The 18,641-nt window shown below is 41.1% G+C and overlaps 3 protein-coding genes across 4 annotated transcripts; 2 read left to right on the top strand and 1 right to left on the bottom strand.

Moving 5' to 3' along the window:
• Nucleotides 1-95: 95 nt before the first annotated feature.
• Nucleotides 96-2,625, top strand: glod5 (glyoxalase domain containing 5). Of its 2 annotated transcripts, none has more exons than XM_084352566.1 (5): nt 96-311; nt 409-534; nt 912-1,067; nt 1,694-1,849; nt 2,033-2,625. In XM_084352566.1, the coding sequence occupies exons 2-5, from the start codon at nt 478-480 to the stop codon at nt 2,171-2,173; spliced, it is 510 nt and encodes a 169-aa protein (XP_084208692.1). In that variant the 5' UTR covers nt 96-311; nt 409-477; the 3' UTR covers nt 2,174-2,625. The 2 variants fall into 2 exon arrangements, with proteins under 2 accessions (XP_084208692.1, XP_084208693.1); XM_084352567.1 differs by having other exon boundaries at nt 175-190.
• Nucleotides 2,626-6,307: 3,682 nt separating this feature from the next.
• On the bottom strand, nt 6,308-10,077 carry irg1l (immunoresponsive gene 1, like). The gene is made up of 6 exons (XM_084352604.1): nt 10,053-10,077; nt 9,542-9,596; nt 9,195-9,382; nt 8,731-8,823; nt 8,136-8,341; nt 6,308-7,573 (listed from the first exon to the last, which is right to left on the bottom strand). Exons 1-6 carry the CDS (start codon nt 10,068-10,070, stop codon nt 6,646-6,648), a joined length of 1,488 nt encoding a protein of 495 aa, XP_084208730.1. The 5' UTR covers nt 10,071-10,077; the 3' UTR covers nt 6,308-6,645.
• On the top strand, nt 9,322-15,895 carry LOC311257132 (uncharacterized protein). Its single transcript, XM_084352603.1, has 12 exons — nt 9,322-9,404; nt 10,124-10,505; nt 11,710-11,895; nt 11,982-13,496; nt 13,580-13,672; nt 13,760-13,864; nt 14,359-14,468; nt 14,577-14,768; nt 14,856-15,018; nt 15,138-15,303; nt 15,444-15,538; nt 15,624-15,895. The coding sequence occupies exons 3-12, from the start codon at nt 11,739-11,741 to the stop codon at nt 15,707-15,709; spliced, it is 2,682 nt and encodes an 893-aa protein (XP_084208729.1). The 5' UTR covers nt 9,322-9,404; nt 10,124-10,505; nt 11,710-11,738; the 3' UTR covers nt 15,710-15,895.
• Nucleotides 15,896-18,641: the final 2,746 nt, after the last annotated feature.

The raw sequence follows: 18,641 nt of genomic DNA, 5'->3' as shown, positions 1-18,641 counted from the left end.
ATAGAAAACGATCATTAATGTTGCATGTGGCCACTGACACCTGCATTTGGGGAAGTCATGTGTTATTAGTAGCACCCCTACTGGTAGGATTTCTTAAAACTCCCTTTCACGTACAGCTGCCAGATAAAAAACAATTATCTTCATGGATATTCTCTCAGCTAGCAGCAAATGCACAGCAGACATTGACATGGTATTGAACAAGAATATCCACGAACTAATTTTACAGTTGATAAACCGTGAAGGAGTGAAGCTTTGAATACAACAAGCGACGTTCACTGTGGTTAATATTGTCCTCGACGTTGGGGCACCAGGTACAAACACTGGTGACATCTAGTAGTCGCACGTTTTAGCTAGTTTTGACAGATGTATTCCATTTTGTCTCTTTTAACGTTATGTGTACCTGGCTAGTGCTGCATGTAGTTCACAGTCCACAGAGGCGGAAAAACAAGGAAGTACCGGAGTCAGACCACGAAGAGAATGGCGCTCCGGACAGCTGGGAATCGATTGTGGCACTTTCAGAGGGACTGTCTGAAGGTAAACTAGCTATCTCAATGCTAATTAAGCCAAGCGCTAAGGTTAAGCTATACGTTATATGCACGTTAACACTCGTGTGGTACTTTGTAAAGACTGAAATTGCACAATGTGACAGCAGTTTACACTTTATGTTATTAGAGAAATCGCGACCACGACAGATAAACTACCGGCTTTAACAATGAGCTCAAATAGAACGCTGCTCTGTTTACGTTCTAGAACTGTCTATGTCGTTGCTAGGCTAACAACGTCTTCGCTAATTGTCATAACAACAAGAAGCTACACGAGAATTCCACCTTCACAGCATGCGGTGCGCTTTGACCACGCAGCGGCGCTGTTGACGCTAAATATGCTGAAGTGAATTGTCTTGTCTCTTCTAGACCGTCTCCTTCCAAAAACTTGGTGTTGTCAGATTCAAAAGAACCTGTCCGGTTGAGCTGAGCCATTTGGATCATTTGGTTCTGACAGTGAAAAGCGTGCCAGACACCGTCAGCTTTTATACCTCAGTCCTTGGCATGGAGGTCATCACTTTCAAGGTATGAGAGGTGTTTTACATTTAGTGTGTTGTAATTCCCCTCCACACACATGCATAAGGTCAATAAAACTCCCTAAAATTAACCAGATTAAAATCCTTAACATGGCTCCTACTCCATAAAAAAATCCAGAATATATGAAAATATTTTTCATTTCACAAGTTTAAGGGATTATTGGGATATAGGTGTATATATGCGTGTGCATGGATTTGCAATAAATGTCAAATGAAATGTGTTGCATTATTTTTGGGGACCAAAAATAATCACAAAAAACAAAATTTAAAACTCAGATATGTTGCAGAAATTATTAATTTTACACAATGAATGTGGAAAAAGCCAAATTTGCTCATACATTGCTCTGCAGTGAATCTCAAACATTCAACATTAGGGACTCTGAAAATGCATTTTTGACTGATGGGGGTCTTTTAAGTATTGCGTATTAGTTATTTAAGAATGGCAGTAATATTATCCTTATATGTGCATTATTTACACAGAGACAATGAAAAGTGAAATGCTCTTGTGCTTTTGGTTTGGGAGACCATCCACTAGATGGCAGGCTTTGATTATGTGTCAGCTGAGAGCACCGCTCTCAATGCATCACTCACACCTATCATCTCTGCATTTTCAAGGGAAACCGTAAGGCTCTGGGATTCGGACAGCAGAAGTTTAACCTTCACCAGCTGGGTCAGGAGTTTGAGCCCAAAGCCAAGCGTCCAACCTCAGGCTCTGCAGACCTGTGCCTCATCACCAAAACGCCTCTGGCAACAGTAGCTGCACATCTCAAGGTCTTTCACCCATTTCCTCCAGATTGTCTTGAATTACTAATGTCAGTGTTCATCCTGTAAGATGGTTGCTCTTTTAAAACCACTTGACCTCTAGTTGACTTTGTCACATTTCGTTACCATTTTGTGATTAAGGTGCAGCTTTAATGCTCAGTGTCAGTTTCTGTTGTCTCTTGTCCTCTGCAGGTCTGTGGGGTTGAGATAGAGGAGGGTCCAGTGGAGAGGAGTGGAGCTGTGGGGGCTATCACCTCTCTTTACTTCAGAGATCCAGACCACAACCTCATCGAAGTGTCAAACTATAACCAGTCACCAGAGGGATCTTCTTGAGACTTCTTTGGCCTGGTTTGAGCACTTAAATGCATCCAGTCACTCCAGTTCTGTTGGACCCACTTTACACAATTACAGTTTTAGCTAAGAAGTTTTAGGCCCCAAATTACTGTAATTCAAACACACATGCACTATTTTCAAACCAGGGTGGATAACATCAGTTGGCTGTGCAGAAAGTGTGTCTGTGACGTTCTGCTGACCAGTGGTTGCTATTTTAATGATGCGTAGAAAGGCTGTAGAGCTTTATGACCAAATGGGTACTTACGAAGTTTTTTTTTTTTTTAACTTTGTGTAGAGAAATGAGAATAATTGCTGCTTCAGCGGAAAATAAAAGATTCCTGCATGTACTAAAGGCTCTCTTATTTCTGATCTTTAACACAAGAAACAACTGTTTAGATTATAACTATAGCCTGTCTTCATAATGTGGTTGCTTCAGCCATTTGTTGTTGCAGTATTTCAGTTTACTTTTCATATGTAGCCTAAATATGGAGTCAGTAGGTACAGTCTTTTCCCTAACCATGCGTTTTCTCAGTACTAAATATTCCCATCTTCAGTTCACAATTTCCCACATTCATTGTTCTAAGAGCTATAGATTCTCATTGTTTGTGATCTGTTACATCAGCGACAGAATCACACCACTTCTGACCCTCTCTTAAACCTGCCTTTGAGAAAACCTGTATGAGAGTAAGGTGGGTTATCAAGAGAAGAAAGGGACCATCATTTCTCCTGTTTCTGACTTTAAACAGCAGCAGAGCCTTTCTGCCACCTGTCCAAAACAACCTGTTCAACCATTGTTGTATGGAAACTCCATTTATGTCACAGCTTTAGAGCTGTAGAGAAGCTCGATCCTTCAGATGAGGTTGCACGACCATTGTGTCGTCTCGGAAACATATACATCCTTATTGTGGTTGTAGCCCCTCCTTTGTTGTCGGGTGTGTCCTAGTGCGAAAGTTTACAGGAAATGGTACTCATCTGAGGGGATATTTTTAGCTGCCCTTGGTCTTCTGTCTTAATTCCTGTGCAAGTTTTTTCTTCTGATAAAACACAGTGATACAGGTAGTTTCCACCGGATAACTTTCCTGGTATCGTAAAATACCATTGCTGTGTGAGATCATATTAACAGTCTTCAAAATTAGAGCACCACACCCATAGACTTATAAAGATTTATTGGATAAAGATAGATATCTCCATTCCCTGGCTACTGTGTAATTTGAGTCCCTGCATTTATTGCTCTCGTTATTGCTTGTCTGCATGTCATTGTACTGTGACATACTTCTAGTCTTTCCTTATTGCTGCATTCTTGAGGAATGTTTTAATGTTCATGCACAGTTACAAATGTCCCTTCTCCTAAAGTTCAAACATGTCTTTATCATCTATGCCTTTATTTCCTTATTAGTCAATATATTATCAGTCGGTGACAGCATTCTGAAAGACTTTGTTGCTTTATTAACCACATAGGGAAATGTAACACTAACCCACAGTAATAGCTTCAATTGAAGTGCCTTCCAGTAAAACGATGATCTTTTTATATGATAAAACACAACACTAACATTTCTCATGTCATTTTCTCCATTGGTGATCACCTGATGTACAGTTGGTTGACCTGAACTATTAGCTGTATAAGAAACAAAGCTTTGGCCAAAATGTTTTGCCCAGTAAATAACCTTACACGTTGTTTCACATGGGCATTCAGCAGTTGTAACCCAACCTGTGGACCCATGAAGAAATCTAGTGTGACTGAAATAGTTTAGTCTAATTGACTTTTAGACAACTCTGGTCTTTGTGGCTCACTCATCTGTGTTAGATGTAATCAATCTGGCTTCAGAGCAGAAACACTGAGCAGAGAGCACTAACCACAGCACAATCTCTGCCACTTTGCTCATTTAAGCAATGTAATGTTCGCTGTTGACACTGAAAACATGGTTCTGACCTTTTCTTTTTATCTTAAAGCTGTGGATACAGCCGATCGATTCCTGCTTTTAACCAAGCATTGTTGTTAAAGTTCAGTTAAAAGTTTCCAGCTTCATCCGATATGCATCTCCAACAACGATGAACCTCTCGTACCCTTCTGATCCCAATGATAGGTATGTCTTTTCATCCAAAGCGTTTCCAAAGAAAAGTGAATAGATAAAGTTCAATTACAGAGAAGAGTGTATAAAGTCTGGTGGCCCTCTCTCTGTAAGATAAGACCAGTGTTGGTTTCCTCGTGTGGGCCTTGTGTCTCAAGGACAAGTGTCCATTTCCTCCTGACTTCTTGCCACACATTAACTTCAGGACCACACACTGGAATGAGGAAAACGACGGTGTTTTCCCAGCGTTGCTCCACATTAAAAGTTTTTGTTGACACTTCATGGGGGTATTGATGTGTGCATAGAAGATACATTTATTACTCTGCAAACTTCCTGCTTGTTTCAGCTGAGGGAAACAGTGATGTATGTATTTTATCGTGGAAACAGGACTGCAGACATTCTCTTGGCTTTGAATGATTTACTGGCAGTGATTAAGCTTATGACAGAATGATGTGCCGCAGTGTGTGACCTCGTTAGGCACAAACTTGCTCGACAGAATCTTTTCTTCTAAGGAAATACAGCATGTTGTGTTTTCTCCTACATTTCGCGTTGCTTTAATTTTTTTATGTGTTTAAATAAATGTTGGGACACTGTGAAAAATGTAATTAAGATCATGCACAAACTGATAAACTTTATTGTTTTTGTTTTTAAAAAAACTCAATCACAATTTGATGTCTGCGACACGTTCCACAACACTTGGAGCATGTTTTCCACTGTGTCGTATCACCTTTACTTTTAACAACACACAGTACGCATTAGGGAACCGAGGACAATTATTGTCGTGTTGTTAAATCTTTATCTTTCTTGATTTATGTTGATGTATTTTGTGCTGCATGATGCACCACACATTTTCAATCATGTCTGGACTGCAGGCAGGCCAGTGTAGTCCCCACACTCTATTACTATGAAGCCACACTGTTGTAACACATGCAGAATGTCATGCTGTTGATATACGGTCTTTGCATGGTAGATTTGTAGATGCAACAACGAGCTGTGTTTATAGAGAGTTGTTTTCTGAAGTGTTTCTGAGCCCATGTAGTTATATCCTTTATACAATCATGGTGGTTATTAATGCATTGCCACATGAGGGATCAAAGGTCACAGGCATTCAATGTCGGTTTTCAACCTTCCCCCTTACGTGCAGAGATTTCACTCTGTGCATCTGTTTTGATGACATTATGGATCATAGATGGTGAAATTCCTGAATGACTTGCTATTATATACTTATTTTTAATTTCTGGTCTTATTTTTGCATTTCTCAATATTTTGTATCTTTTTACTCGACATTATTGTAAATGACAGCCTGCCCTAAATGAACCTTGAGTTTGATAAAGGTAATTTAAAAAAAGTGCATTGAGAGACATTGTTCTTTAACTGTTGGACTATTTGCCAACGCAGTTTTTTTAGAAGTGGTGAACCTCCCCTTGCTTGTGAACAACTGAGCCTTTCGAGGATGCCCCTTTCATACTCAATCATGTTACTATCACCTGTTACCAATCAACCTGTAAACCTGTGAAATGTTCCAAACAGGTGTTTTTAGAACGTTCCACAACTTCCCCAGTCTTTTGTTGCATCTGTCCCAACTTTTAAGTGTGTTTGCTAAAATCAAATTCAGAATGTGAATGAGTGAGTGTTTATTCTGAATATTTGCAGAACAAAATTAAGTTCATCAGTGTAATAAATGTCTTGTATTTGTACTGTATTCGATTAAATACTGGTCAAAAAGCATTTGCAAATCATTGCGTTCTGCTTTCGTCTTACAGCGTCCAAGCTTTTTTGGAAACAGGGTTGTAAAAGAGATGTGAAGATGAGAGGAGGAAGAACACCTTCTTATTTCTCAGACTTTCTTTTTTAGTAGTTTTATTAAAACAAAAGACACAAACAAAAATGCTACATTTGTACAATGAAAGGTTAAAATGTCAAAGAGGAAATTCTGTTGCATTACAAGCATCAGGCATTTACATTTTTTTTACATTTCAACAATCCATTGTTTGGCACAAAAACAGTACAGTGCCTTACGCTACTTCAATGTATAATTTTGATATTTAAATATATAAATCCTTCATCTTCCCTTTGCAATGTTACAAGATCACATTTTACAACTCATTAATTTCCTGATAAAATAAAATATCATGGAATAATGCAACAAAATAATTTAGCACAATGTACATCAGATAAATATCTGCTGACACAGCTCTGTCAGCACCAGTAAGAGAGGGGAATGAGAGACATAATCGTGGTGTACAGTGGAGTGTAACATCTAGTTTAATTAGCAAACTGTTTTTTCGTAATGTTTTCCTGAACTGATTTGTAAACAAATGTGTAATTTTCAAAACATTTTACTGTAATCATTTAAGTAAAAGATCTGATAATGTATTTATGTACAATAGGTTCTGTTTGTGTTCACTGCAGCTGTGACAGAAGGGCCCTACAGTCCCCGAGTCTGTCCAGCTCCTCCACTACACCAATCAGCCTCTCAACCTTCTCTGAGGCAAGCACCGACCCCGCGTTGTGTCTGAACTTCTTCCTCAGGCTGTCATTGGTCAGCGGGTTGCGCCAGTGACCGTAGAAGGTGTCGCAGCGTCCCCTCAGAATGTCTCCATCAACAAGTGTCACCTGGACTTCGCCATACATGCGGTCGAAATTAGCCGGGTTGTCCTGGGGATGTTCCACGCGAACACGGCTCAGCAGAGCGTGGAGGTCAGGGCGCATAATGGCAGCAGGCGTGAAGGACTGCACAGTCACCTCGCCATCCAGGAGAGCGCTGCAAGCATTGAACTGGAAAGAGTGGCGTGCCTCATGCTCAGAGTCAGGGAAAGGCCTGTTGATGTACTTCGATTTGGGGACTCTGAGCAAGATGTCTTGGACTTGAGCTGGTGAGACAGTGCCAGGGCCAAACCCCACAATAATCTTATGGACTGAGGCTGCAGCATCTGCCACCCAGTGCATCCCCAGATGGGCGGGGAAGCGCTTGAAGCCCATGTCCTGCTCCTCTAGCAGGAACATATGGCCATCATCACGGGGTGATTCTAAAGGCTGTGGCACATAATCTTCATAAAAAGCACTGAAGCCAGCCACGCCAGCTACGGCATCCAGGACCAGAGGACTCGCCTCTAGGCCTCGGGAGGCCAGCAAAGCAGCCTCCAGCCCCAGACGTGAGGCATTACCGATGTGTAGGGGTTTAGATTGAGTGGCTGCGTTAGCCATCGGGGCTCCAGACAGAGAAGCAGCTATCGCCAAGGCATGACTGCACTGGGAGGGATCCAAAGACAAGAGGCGAGCGCAGGCAGCTGCACTCCCCATGGTCCCCACCACACTGGGCGGGTGAAACCTGGGGATGGAAAGAGAGACTTTGGTCAGGTGTTTTGTACAAACAACTACTCTTTTACGTGACTCTCCACATGCTGAGACAGCTTATTTTCAAGGGCGTTCAAGGAAACCTTTTCATTTCAATATTTGATAAACAAGTAAGTAATGCAGTGGGTCATTTGACTTGGTGTAAACACTTGCCAAATAGAGTCCTGTGTGATATTTACCTCCACATAGCTAATTGTGCAAACAATACCCACAGAGCCTCTGCTGTCCCTTAGATTAACATAATAACACGCCTTTCACAGCTCATTGACACCGCTGAGAGGCTGCACATTACGCTGCACCAGCCTTCTTGTAAACCACACTGCAGAGATCAGCAGAGTCAAACACGGATCTCTGTAGACTCGTGTCGATACTTGTCCTTCACATAGAATGTAAATAAAACCTCTTCCACTAGCTTTATACCTGTTAAGTGATCACCTGGGGAGATCCAGTGAAGTGCAAAACCTGCTGCAATGCTCCTATTAGCCAATAAATGGCAGTACATACATCCAAATTGACTTGTGCTCTGTAGCACTCACCTCTTGGGGATGTTGCGGGCCTCATTAGAGAACCTCATCAGTCGGCCTTGGATTTCAATGCCCACATTGAATGCCAGCAGGAAGTCGGGGCCACTAGGTTTGCTGTTAGCAGGCATCATGTCACTGAGTGCTAACACAGCAGGAAGGACTGCTCCTGAGGGATGAGTGGCAGGGTGCCATGTATCATCAAAGTCCATGGAGTGAGTCTGCATACAAAAAAGACACATTAATAGTACCGGCTGCACGCGAGAACATGATGTTTCTATGCTTCATGCAATAACACAGGGGCTAGTTGAGAACATTTTTATAATTAGCTGCAGTTCTCAGCTCTCTACACCCATCTCCTTACTCGACATCCTTTTATTGACATCCTGATGGCCTCTTTAGGAATGGAAGCCAAGCAATGTTTGCGGACATAATTTTGGAAATTTCCACAGAAGGGTAAAGTGGAGTCAAGTGTTTTGAAGCCCAGACAGTGCCATAGCAGAATATAAAATAGATGTAGTTTGGTTGTGGTAAAGGGTTTGGTGTGTCTAAAACTGTGTGGTGTACTGGGGGCAATGGTGACCCATTTGTTCCACCTAATTAAACTCACCGCCACTCCATTGACGAAAGCTGCCAGTGTTGGGGAGAGCCTTGTGCCCCTGCGTCCATACACAGAGCTGATGTCGTCAGCAGCATACATGTGCTGCAGGGGAAGAGACGGAGACAGGTAAACGCAGGGTGTCGCCACAGCGGTGGTTTTGATACACAAGTCAGAGTGTGTCATCACGTTCAAAAAATGAACTTTAAGCTCTGACACGTCTCTCTTCAGTTGAAAGTTGAATAGGTTCCTTTGTAAGTCACATGCCGAACACAGAAATTTTGCGAAAAAAGGTCACCAGACATTCAGTATAATAATAACCTGTGATCTTTTTCACCCTCATCTCATCTGTCCACACACAGCTGTTGCGCAGACTTATGACTACTGTTTGTATAAGGTCACGCAATTACTTTCATCTGTCTTATTGCCTCATACCAAATAAGAAACCTTTTTTTTTTCTTCCCCGTCTCACTCACCTGGCAGTGCTGCAGTGCCAGTTCAAACACATCTGTCGTGCTGCCAATCAGACCAACTCCGATGCTGTCGAGCACCATCCTCTTGCTGCGCTGGAGTACCACGGAGGACAAGTGCTGAGGCTTTACTTCGCTGATGAACTTCCCATAGCTGGCTGTGACTGTTTCCTCAGGGGCCGGGTGCTTCAAGACTGCAGGTGGAAAGAGCAAAAGGTGAGTGGAGAGAAGGCAAGAGCTCAGGAGTGAGTAGAGGAGAAATGTTGCAACAGCTGAAACTGAAAGAAATACGTCTACTTATGTTTGGACAGGAGGGTGGAATAAAGTTGAGTGTACCAAAAAGTTAACTTTACCTTCCACTGCAGATTTATGAAGCCCTCTGACAGCCCATACTGGTCTAATGGTTTTCTGCAGGGCAAAAAAATACAGAATATCTTTATTTATCTTTTTTTTAAATTATTAAATCTTAAATCTATTACAGTTAGTGAACACATGCAGTGACTTTCTGCCTTTTCTTTGTCAGACTCACATCTAATTAAACCACCCTTTGCTGGCGATTGCGATACCTGAAATGAATGTTACTCAGCCTGCCTGTCCCCTTTCAAAGAGCTATTATGCTGCTGAGGTGGGGCTGTAACTTTTAACAAGAGCTCTGTTATAAATTCTTCCATACCACATTCTCAGATAATTTATAACAATAAATAAATAAAAAATAATCCACAGCAACCTGTCATATGATTTTAGAGTTTTGTTTTAAATTCTACACTAGGCTGGAGGAAGCAATTGACATACTCAGGCATAAACAAGATTTATGCCCTTAATTAGAGTCTAAGGTACAGAAATCTATAATAAATAAGTCATTACCTGTAATGTGGAGATCATGGTCGCAGTCAGTTGTTTCTCTTGTTCTTCCTTTTTCTTTCTGTTTGACGCAGGAGGTTTGCAGTCAACAAGTTGTGAAGGATGCTGATGCTTTGATTCCGAGTACCTGCCTTTATATAGTCAAGGGGTCACAATGGCTGCTGATACTGACCTGGGAGGAACAGGGAAGCAAATATCAGATTAGGGAGGAAATTCCACAGTGGTCAACATCATCATTGCCAGTACCAGCATCACGTCCGGCACAAAGGGAGGAGGAAGGAGTGGTTGCTGGTTATCTCAGTGAGGGAGCAGTGATGTCACCTCTCAGGTTGCCAGTGTAGGATAATGTGGGGGGAAATTTCAACTCCTCCTACACCCACCACTCAGGCCTTATTTATGACAAACTTTCATCCATGCGTCAGAACAACAGTTCATCTGTCTGAGCGTCTTCACCAGGTAAGACTCTATTTTCATTTTCTTTATTACTAACTGGCAAAAAAGACTTTTTGACATGAAGCCTTTGAAATGCTACACAATTAATTGATGGAGACAACATGTTTTTTAACAGGGGCTAATTTCTAGATACTCTGTATCACAGTAAGCACTGTATAATACATTGTAAACGTATTTATGAATTCTGTTATCACAGAGCAGGAGAGTTGAATACAGCTACTCTGCTGTGTCTCCTGCTCCTGTGTGAACCTTTGACTGGGCAGGGCTGAATCCTCTCAGCTGTGAATGTTTAAAGAGATAAGACAGAAAAGAGCCTGACCGCATAACAGTTGCCGTCTGTGCTTTATGGTATATTTACCAAACAGGTATTATTATTAGTTAACTTTTTGTCTTTTGTACAAATAAATCGCACTACGGCAATTTTGCTGTGTGTGGTCAGCTTTCCTGACACTTCTAAGACAGTCGAGTTGTGCTCTCCATCCACAATCAGTGACCTCTCTGTCTGCATAACACTTGGATGATGTGTTGCATTTATATTTTAGCAACACTGTAATTGTTATACATTTCTTTCTTTTTTTTTTTTTTTTTACAATAAAGCAACTATCAATATACGACTGTATTCTGATTTTTGGGGGTAAAACTTTGGGGTAATTTTTGCATTTGGTATTGTTCATTATCTATAATTAAAGGTTGACAGCACTTTGTCACATTTATCTACCATGTGGGCATCCGAGAGGGCACTTTTACTGCGTATTTTTCGAACCACCAGCCGTAATCTGTTAATAAAACAGAATGCAATAAAATGAACTGTGTTTATGACTCGGGAATGGCTGAGCCTTTCAAGGATGCCCCTTTCATACAAAATCATGATACTATCATTTGTTACAAATTAACCTGTTTACACGTGGAATGTTCCAAACAGGTGTTTTTTAAACATTTCCACAACTTTCCCCTGTCCCAGCTTATTTTTAAATGTGCTGGTATCTAATTCCAAATTAGCATATATTTACAAAAATCAATAAAGTTGATGAGATAAAACATTAAACATATTGTCTTTCTACTGTTTTCAATTGATTATATTTCAAAAAGGTATAGAAAATGATTACATTCTGTTCTTATTTATGCTTTACACAGCATCTGGGTTGGTTGTACATGTATGTATGCATTCATTCTTATGTTTTCTGTGTCATTTGTTTCAATGTCTCAGTGAAACTACAGACTGACAACAAAGACACTATGGCAACTTCAGATGGGTTTCCAGCCAGTTTCTATGGTGAACCAGGAGTTTTAGGCATCCTATCCAATGGGATCAGTGCATTCCTCGTACTGCTACAGAACTTCAATACTGCACGCACTGGCAATGCACCAGTGGGCGTGGAGAACATACTCGCAGGTAAAACTTTTAAGGTGTCTGCTAAAATAATGTGATAAAATGTAATATAGAATTGTCATAGTAATTTAAATTCTATGTTTTTATAGGTGTTCATCTCATCCTGATTGGTGGCATATGCCAACTGGTGGCTGGACTGCTTTCCTTTAGAAAATACGATCATCTGAGTGGCACTGCCTTTATTGGCTATGCAGCTCTGTGGAGCAGTTTTGGTGCCACCCGAATCTACTTTGGTGCTTTACCGGAAACTCCTATCACTGTATTTATGCCACATCAGATGGTGAACAATTTGTCCCTGTCCACTAACATGACGGGCAACATATCTTCGAATGCCACCACAGAGATCCCAATTTGCTCTTTATGCCTGTCCTTGAAAGAGTCCGGGATCGCTGGTCTGGTCCCTTATATCCTCCTGTCCTTTCTGCTCGCCTTCTGCTCTGCGACAGTCAACTACATCATGCCTTTTGTCTTTGGGGCCATCACAGCCACCTTAATTTTTGAAGCAGTAGGTCTGGTAGCTAGCTCCTGGGCTCTCGTGGTCTCTGGAGTTCTTGAGTTGCTCATTCTGATTTTTGCCATCTACGGTTCAGCTGCATTGCTCGCCAAAGGTCTGACTCAACGTCTAGTCCTCAAAGGCTTCGGTACCCCACTCTTTAATGTGCTCCTGCTAGGGACCCCCAACTCAGGAAGTGCCCAGAGCATTGGCCAAGAGAAGAAGAAAAACACAAAGTATGCAGAGCCCATGGCCTTGGGTTTCTTCTCTGACGCAATTGCCCCCTTCATCTTTGCGTTCTACAGCTTTGGGTACATGAAGTCCTTTGGGTTAGGAGCTGCATGGGTCTCAATCACCGCAGTTTCCCAGCTGTTCTCCAGCTACTATGCCCATCTGCGCCAAGATTGCTACCACACCACAAAGTTTGGCCTTCATGCCACATATTGGCTGATCAAGGCTTGGGATGAGTTTGTGCTATCTGTTCTGCTCGTGGAGGACAGTGAATTGATCTCAGGCAGGGAAGCAATGGTGGGAGATTGGTTCTTTGTGATTGCAGGCTTAGTACTCTGTGTTGGAAGCCTGAACACAGATGCCCTGGAACTGATCCACAACATAATGTTTGTCCTGCTAACAGTCTCAACAATCCCCCAGATCCCTCTCCAGGGATACTATATCTTCTTTGGTATAGCTTGCTCCCTGTTCACCGCAGTCTCTCTGTATGGTACCTTCTCACGTCTTATCAACACCATAGCAGAGAAGTCTCTAATCCCTGTAGGACCACAGCCTGTCTCTGCAGAGCAGTTGAAGAAGGTTTTGAGCTGCAGCAGGGCCAAGCAAGGAGACCAGAATGCTCTGCCCCAAACTGACCAAGCTTCAGACGCCCTGTTCTACCTTACAAATGGGGTTGCAGCTCTCTCAGCTCTTCATGCAAGATTTTTCAGTATGAATACTGCCTTCCTGCATCTGACTGTCCCTTGGGTCCTCATCTCTGGAGCCATCATCCAGGCCTATGTCAGCCGGCTGCAAGTCACAGGAGGTGGACGTTTTGGGTCAGTCATCTCATCCATCTATGCAGTAATATGGGCAACCTGGACTTGGTTTAGGTTTGCAGGTATGTCAGCACAAACATGTTTAAAATGGAGACTTGTTCTGATTGAATTACACAAAAGTCTGATCCAAAGTTTTTCTCTTCAGGGAACCTGCTTCAGATTTCCACGGAGGCAGCCTACGCTTTTACAGCAGGGGCCATTGCTCTCCTGGTCATTAATGCTTTCCTCATGTTGATTGGTAAGATTGACAAGATTACTTTTAAATTAGCATACTTTCATTTGTTCGGGTTTGAGCTTGTTTTCATTCTTCCATTGCTTATGTCAGCTGCCTACAGGAACCTGGTTCTGCTGTTTCTAACAGTGGTCATGGAGGTTGTTCTGGTCTGTTTCCTGCTTTCCACTCTGCAGCGACTGCCGTATAAACTCGAGAGTAAGTGTACAAAAAGTGTCTTTGGTAACACATTTTTTTTTTGTTTTTAAATCCAGAAAAAAACTTAAAGGTGCAACATGTAAGAATTGGACGCCTGTTGAATTCATACTCCAAACAAATAGGGGCAGCATGTCACCAGAGTAACTGCTAACTGCTGCTAACTGTATTCTGTTTATACATCCATGACTGTAGCTACTGTTAGCTTGTTAGCTCAGTTAGCTGTGCAGTTAGCTGTACTACTGGCGGAGTGTTGGTGTTGACACTGTGGCCACCAGGGCTAGCTGATTAGCATGCTAACTTCATTGGATGTCTCTGCAACACAGTACACTGATGTCTTTAACATAACATAAAAACTATTATTTCTTCACATTCTGTTAATAATTTTGGTTATTTTTTAATAATATATCTAATATATTGCACCTTTAAATTAAAATAAAATCTGTTTGAAAAATCTATGCAATTATTGAAAGATTTTGTCATAATTGTCTTTTCAGTGGCCATGCTTGCACTACTGTCAATAATTTGCACATATGGAGCTCTTGCGTCACTGGTGAACTGCATCTTCTCACAGAGACTCCTGCCAATGGGCCCTCCCATAATAAAGGTAACCAATCAAGAAATGCCTTTGGCATTCCTCTTTCAGTTCTACAAAACACGCTATTGTGTCGTGTATTGTGTAATGAGTTTTCCCTCCCCCTGTGGCCCGTCTCAGGAGAAAGTGAAACAGGAGTCTGCTTCACAGCTACCCTGTCCTGCAGTTGATTCACGACTCACCAGTAGTCTCCTGAAGATCGCTGGCCTTCTGGATGCAGGAGAAGTGTGTGGTATTCCCACAGACACTGTGTATGCCCTGGCTGCATCCTGCAAGAATCCTCAAGCTATAGAGAAAATCTACAATATTAAAGTATGAAAAAAAAGATCATTAAATGCTAATTTAAAATATTGTCTTTGATGTGAAACTCATCAACCTGCTATCTGTGACCTCATCCAGGACAGACCAGCAGAGAAGCCTGTCTGTATTTGCATCTCCAGTGTGGAGCAGCTGGTGGCAGCAAAGCCTCCCTTTAGTCCTCTGCTCTGGGAGTTTATGAGGAATGTGTATCCAGGAGGCATCAGCTGCATTGTCAGCAAAGGAGACTGGCTCCTCAAACTAGGTAAACTGTTCATAGCAGCTTCAAATCTGTGTTACTGGAGTCAATTTACAACTGGTTCAGCTTATCTTACATAAACATCACTGACATATTCACCTTACCTTTTAATTAATCTTTTGTAGGAGTGGGTCCAGCTTATGACCGTGTTGGTACCAAGGACAGCATCATGATCCGCGTCCCTGACCACACAGTGACCGGCCACCTGTGTGACATCACTGGACCCCTCGCTATTACCTCTGCCAATCCCAGCGGAGAGCCAGACAGCACCCACCACAGCATGGTCATCAAGTAAGTGTCTCTTCACAGAGCTCTACTGTGCTCACATCCTCATGTGGACAGCATCATCTATCACAATATATGTTGCTAATTGGTGTCAACTACATGCACATTCACTCACACACCCTCTCCTACCATCTTGTTTGCCACAGTCGACTGGGACACAAGATCCAAGGTGTTCTGTGTGATGGGAACTCAAATGAAGTTGTTGCTTCCACCGTGGTCAACTGCCTGAAGATTGATGAAGGTAAAATGCAAAGAAATCCCCATTACATTCTCTCTTTTTATGTTTTAACAGAATCTAACTCAAGCCTGTCATCCTCTTTTCACAGGAACCATCACCATTCTGAGGGAAGGCTGTGTCCCTGCGGTAAAAGTCCGACAGATCTTTGACAGAGTGAAGAGCACCATGGTGTGATTGTCTCGTACCTCGTTTCTCTCCTTCAGAGAGCCTCCTCATGCCTGGTTCCCTGAAAGATCGGCCTCCTCGGCTCCCTCAGTACCATTCAATGAGCTCAGGGACACTTTATGAACAATATGAGAAAAACGGAGTGAAAGCTATTGAATTGGTGGTTGTATGTATAACTGTGGATGTTTTGGCAAATGTTACAATATAATAACAAAAACAAAATAATGTTGATGTATGTTAGTTTAAAGAATATCCAAATATCTATATATAATATATATCAAGAAATGACTTGTAAATAGTGAATAATTGTATCAATATGTATCTATACATTTAAATTATACTGTGTGTTAACAATGATTTCTCGCATTTATGCTCATTTTAAGGTGGAACAGAAAACATGTCTCCTTTTACTGTATGTATTTAAACTATCTTATGCTGAATAAATCTGTGAAAGTAAACAATGAATTTGACTGATGTTGTGTATAAAAGCAAATTAATGATGTCACCAGTAATGTGAGTTTTAATAGATCCATTTGAAGATATGTTAGAGTTAGAGCCTGCATTCAAAAGTTGACAATTGATAGGTTCAGGAAACAAAGGGAGACAGAAAAGAAGGAAAAACAAAACAACTGAGCAGCTTTCGTGACCTAACCTGTACTGTAATTTTAACTTTTATTTAATAGTTCGCAGCGACACTAGTGGCTCTGTGAGGCTGCACTTAGGCCCAGCAGTGCTTTGAGCTAAATGCTAACATGAACATGCTCACATGCTCACAGTGACAATGTTAATACAGGGATGTTTAATGTTTACCATTTTCACTGATCTTAGTTTTGTAGGTTAGCATGCTAACACTTGCTAAGAAACACTAAACACATTGCTGAGGCTGATGGGAATGTCACTAGATTGACTAACAGACATTGTTTTGTATCATTATATATAAAAACTATCTAAGAGTTAAAAGTCATTCTGTTTCAAATCTGATCCACTTTTTTTAACGATCACAGAGGACAATGTTAATTTGTTCACAACTCAGCTGTCATCAGACACCAGTAGGTATTCAACAACATACCAGCATAGCTCATATTACGTGCACAAAACTCACTTGCTTCAGGCGTCACTGAGTGAACTGACAGCATTCTTTGTTCTCTCTTTTTTAAAATCAGTTTCTTTTAAATGCATCCAAAATAGGATAAGCCAAAACTCTCTGCATAAAATCGCACAGAGGATGAACTCACAGTATCTGCTGCTAGAGGATCACTGCAGCCAATGGAGGCTAATTCATGTTTTCCTCATTAAAGATGTAGTATTGCACCCACTTCTTGTTGTGGCTGCACTACAGATATTACTAATTTAATTCCTGGCATTGTCATATCCGACATCCGAACATTATTACAAATGCGCAGTTGTGTGATTATGCATATGGAACAAATGCACTTTTAATTGCTACATTTTGAATGTGCTTTGTTGTTATAGTCACAGCACGAGCGCTGTCGGTGCTGAGTCACTTTTATGAGGCTCACAGATATTCTGTTGTATATTCTTTACTAAAATTAAATTAAAAGCTACATTTATATTTAATGTGCTGCGTACCATATCTGCTTTTAAAATAACAACAACAACAAAAAAAATGATATTTCCAAATAAAGTAATTCTGAAGTCATTAAAATTGACTATTTTCTGAGCCCCCCATGTATTGGTCAAACCCACCTCAGCACCGGCAGAGAAAAAATCCTGGTACCGTCCATGGTAGTAATCGTTTTTATTTGATTGAATGGTTTTTGCTATAATGCCAACCATTTTCATCAGTCTGAATTTCGCACGTAAACATGCTAACATTTGCTAATCAGCACTACGATCATCTCTAAGACTAATGGGAATGTCATGTAGTTTTGCAGGTGTGTGTCGAAATCTACAGCGATGGACTGACAGGGTGCAGATAAAGAACTGTAAGAGGTTATAATACAATTCATTCATTCATTCATTCATCATAGTAATTGTTGAGGAATTGAGGACGTAAACTTGTCAGACTTCTTCTGGGAGATATGGGTTTTTGGGTCGTGATGCAGCAGATTCTCTTCTGAGAGCAGCACAGCACAGATATGGAAAGGTTACACCGGAAACACAATCGAAGTGATCAGACAAGACACTTGATAAACGTACCATGAAAGCATTACAGATGATGAAACATACATTCAAAGTATTGTATGAAGGTAGTGTTTAAATAAAATATCCGAGCACAGCAGAGAGAAAGAAACAACAAACGTTCCCAGATAGAATCGAACTGTGGATTTGTTAATCAGTAAACAGACTACCGGGTGTTTGCATTGAATTTACTATGAAGAGTTGTTTTTGTCTAAAATCATTGTTCAAAAAAAAAAAATACACAGTCAAGACTGTGAGTGGTTGTATTCAAACAACCAGTTGTATTTTTCACCTAGCACAAAAACTGGTCCCACCAATGAAATCTTACTAGTGCTGACTGTGTATTAAAGCTGCTGTTGGTAAGACAGTGATACTGTCGCTTTGGGTTTCCAATCTCATGAATGAGACTGAAAAATCCACTATCTGTTTTATTTGTGTTTTATTTTGGTTTATTATATTTAAGGTGAGAATATGTGCCGGACATCCTGACATTGTAATTCTTGAGGAATTGAGGAAGCTCAGTTTTCAGGTTTCTTCCGGGAGATTTGAGTTTCTGGTTGATGGTGCAGTGGATTAAATTACACATCCGTTTTTGTAGCTGATCTGTGTGAACTTCCTTAACATGTGGTTTATTGTTAATTGTAACTCTTCTTGCAAAGGAAAGTCGGTTTTCAAGCTTCTTGAGGAAGATTTAAGTTCCTCGGTAAAGGTGTGGTAGATTCAATGACGCATCCGTTTTTATAGCCGATCTGTACGAACTTCCTTGACGGTGTGGTTTATTATTAAAACTTAGACAGTA

This window comes from Pagrus pagrus, assembly GCF_965226575.1.
Source record: "Pagrus pagrus genome assembly, chromosome: 5".
Taxonomy (NCBI): Eukaryota; Metazoa; Chordata; class Actinopteri; order Spariformes; family Sparidae; genus Pagrus; species Pagrus pagrus.
The sequence above is the reverse complement of the archived record's forward strand: the minus strand, read 5'-3'. Positions and strand labels throughout refer to the sequence as shown.

Excerpts from the sequence above, each read along its gene's own strand:
- glod5 (XM_084352566.1), top strand. The coding sequence starts at position 478 with ATGGCGCTCCGGACAGCTGGGAATCGATTGTGGCACTTTCAGAGGGAC. Across the intron at positions 535-911 it reads TTCAGAGGGACTGTCTGAAG|ACCGTCTCCTTCCAAAAACT; the intron begins GTAAACTAGCTA and ends TGTCTCTTCTAG. Across the intron at positions 1,850-2,032 it reads CAGTAGCTGCACATCTCAAG|GTCTGTGGGGTTGAGATAGA; the intron begins GTCTTTCACCCA and ends TGTCCTCTGCAG.
- LOC311257132 (XM_084352603.1), top strand. The coding sequence starts at position 11,739 with ATGGCAACTTCAGATGGGTTTCCAGCCAGTTTCTATGGTGAACCAGGA. Across the intron at positions 13,865-14,358 it reads ACTGCCGTATAAACTCGAGA|TGGCCATGCTTGCACTACTG; the intron begins GTAAGTGTACAA and ends TTGTCTTTTCAG. Across the intron at positions 15,019-15,137 it reads AGACTGGCTCCTCAAACTAG|GAGTGGGTCCAGCTTATGAC; the intron begins GTAAACTGTTCA and ends AATCTTTTGTAG.
- irg1l (XM_084352604.1), bottom strand. Across the intron at positions 8,342-8,730 it reads CTTTCGTCAATGGAGTGGCG|ACTCACTCCATGGACTTTGA; the intron begins GTGAGTTTAATT and ends TTTTGTATGCAG. Across the intron at positions 7,574-8,135 it reads GCCCGCAACATCCCCAAGAG|GTTTCACCCGCCCAGTGTGG; the intron begins GTGAGTGCTACA and ends TTCCATCCCCAG.